The sequence below is a fragment of the Penaeus monodon genome, chromosome 28 (assembly GCF_015228065.2).
Source record: "Penaeus monodon isolate SGIC_2016 chromosome 28, NSTDA_Pmon_1, whole genome shotgun sequence".
Lineage (NCBI taxonomy): Eukaryota > Metazoa > Arthropoda > Malacostraca > Decapoda > Penaeidae > Penaeus > Penaeus monodon.
Window position 1 is genome coordinate 4,115,131 of NC_051413.1, and position 1,490 is coordinate 4,116,620.

Genomic DNA, 1,490 nt, shown 5'->3' on the forward strand with positions numbered 1-1,490 from the left:
GATAGCTCAGTGCGAGAGAAATATACAACAGTCGAGCCGACTCCCTTATTTTGATATCGTTTCACATAAATTCAGATGTTTCCGTTGCCGATAATGGTGAAAAAAAGACGGAAAACAAGATAAACAAGATTTGCAAGACATAGAATTATATCCACTTAACATCCTCTCATATTGTTAAAGTTGATTTTCATAGTTTATCATCCCGTATCTTTTTGTCTCGTCATCTCTCATTTTCTGATTCATACTATCCCTCCTATTTTTCATAATTTTGCCTTATTACTCTTTCTGTCCCTTCCCTCCTACCTTCCTTTGTCGCAGCCTTCCGTTGAACTAATAGGATTGCAATGTTGCAAATTACTACAAGGCATTGATCCTTCATCGATGTTTTTAAATTCGATTGAGTGATTTTTTTTTTTTTTAGGTCAATTTCCAAAATTGTGTTGCGTTGAATAAACATGATATCTCTCTGTTGTTGTTATCATTAGTGTTGTTATATTCAATTGCAGGAAAATTATGTTTTTAGATGTTGAATTTCTATAAAAGAAATAAAATGGAGGAGGACTGTTACGTAGGAATAAAGAGAACGGAGGAGTGTATAAGAGAAAGCGAGGATAAAGAAGGAGAGAGGAGGAGGAGAGACATTAATAAATATTTATCGCTCATAAGCCATAATTATTACTTCCACTGCAACTTTTTTTTAGGTCCCAGATTTTTTTTTCTTTCTTTCTTTATGCTTTAGCAATTTGCGTAAAGGGCTTAGTGTCTTTAATCAAACCTGTGCAATAAAATAATTCAAGCACCTTTTTAATATGATTCTGTAGGATCTTGACAACAACTGTTCGTTAGAAACTTCAAATTTCTAATAAAAATGTTACCAACTCTTCTAAATTTATTAAACAAACACTAGCACTAATCTGTAGGTTCTTGGCTTTTTACTACATTTTATTTTTCTGTAAAGTGAATGAAAATTTATTCAAATGGAAAAAGAGAGCAATATGAGAGTTTAACATTTACATGAACCACGCAAAAAAAGAAAAAAAATCTTCAGTTTTCTCCCTCTCCATTTTTTTTCTTTCTTTTTTTCCCGAACGTGAACATTTCTATGATATTTAACAATCTGAAGATGTAGAACATTTAGTTCGACCACCTTCTAGAACTTTGGTTTGATCTTCATAGTCACTGTCTTCAAGGAGTAATGGTGTCCGTGCCAATCATACCAGTTAATTCCATCTGCATACGACTCGTGGTGTCCCCTGTAGTACAAGCCGTTGAGATTCGTCGCGTGACATTTCGTGTACCACCAAGCGCCCTTGTACCTGCGAAGAAGATTTGTTGCTCTAAAACTACATCCCTGTTAACTGGTAGCTAGATTTGGATGGTTAGACTGAGATAGAGCTGCTTTATAGAAGTAAGTGGAGTAGAACGTGGGTTTGGAGAGCTTCATTGGGCACTGGTTTCGATATCCTACTTATGTCGGGCCAAATGGTGTA

At 35.1% G+C, this 1,490-nt stretch overlaps 1 protein-coding gene across 1 annotated transcript in view; it reads right to left on the reverse strand.

The window, feature by feature from the left end:
- Positions 1–405: 405 nt before the first annotated feature.
- LOC119591294 (techylectin-5A-like) overlaps positions 406–1,490 on the reverse strand; it is a 1,937-nt gene continuing 852 nt past the window's right edge. The window contains exon 2 of the mRNA XM_037940021.1: positions 406–1,316. Coding sequence (XP_037795949.1) covers positions 1,151–1,316 — 166 coding nt within the window. The 3' untranslated portion in view covers positions 406–1,150. The remainder of the gene's footprint in view (positions 1,317–1,490) is intronic.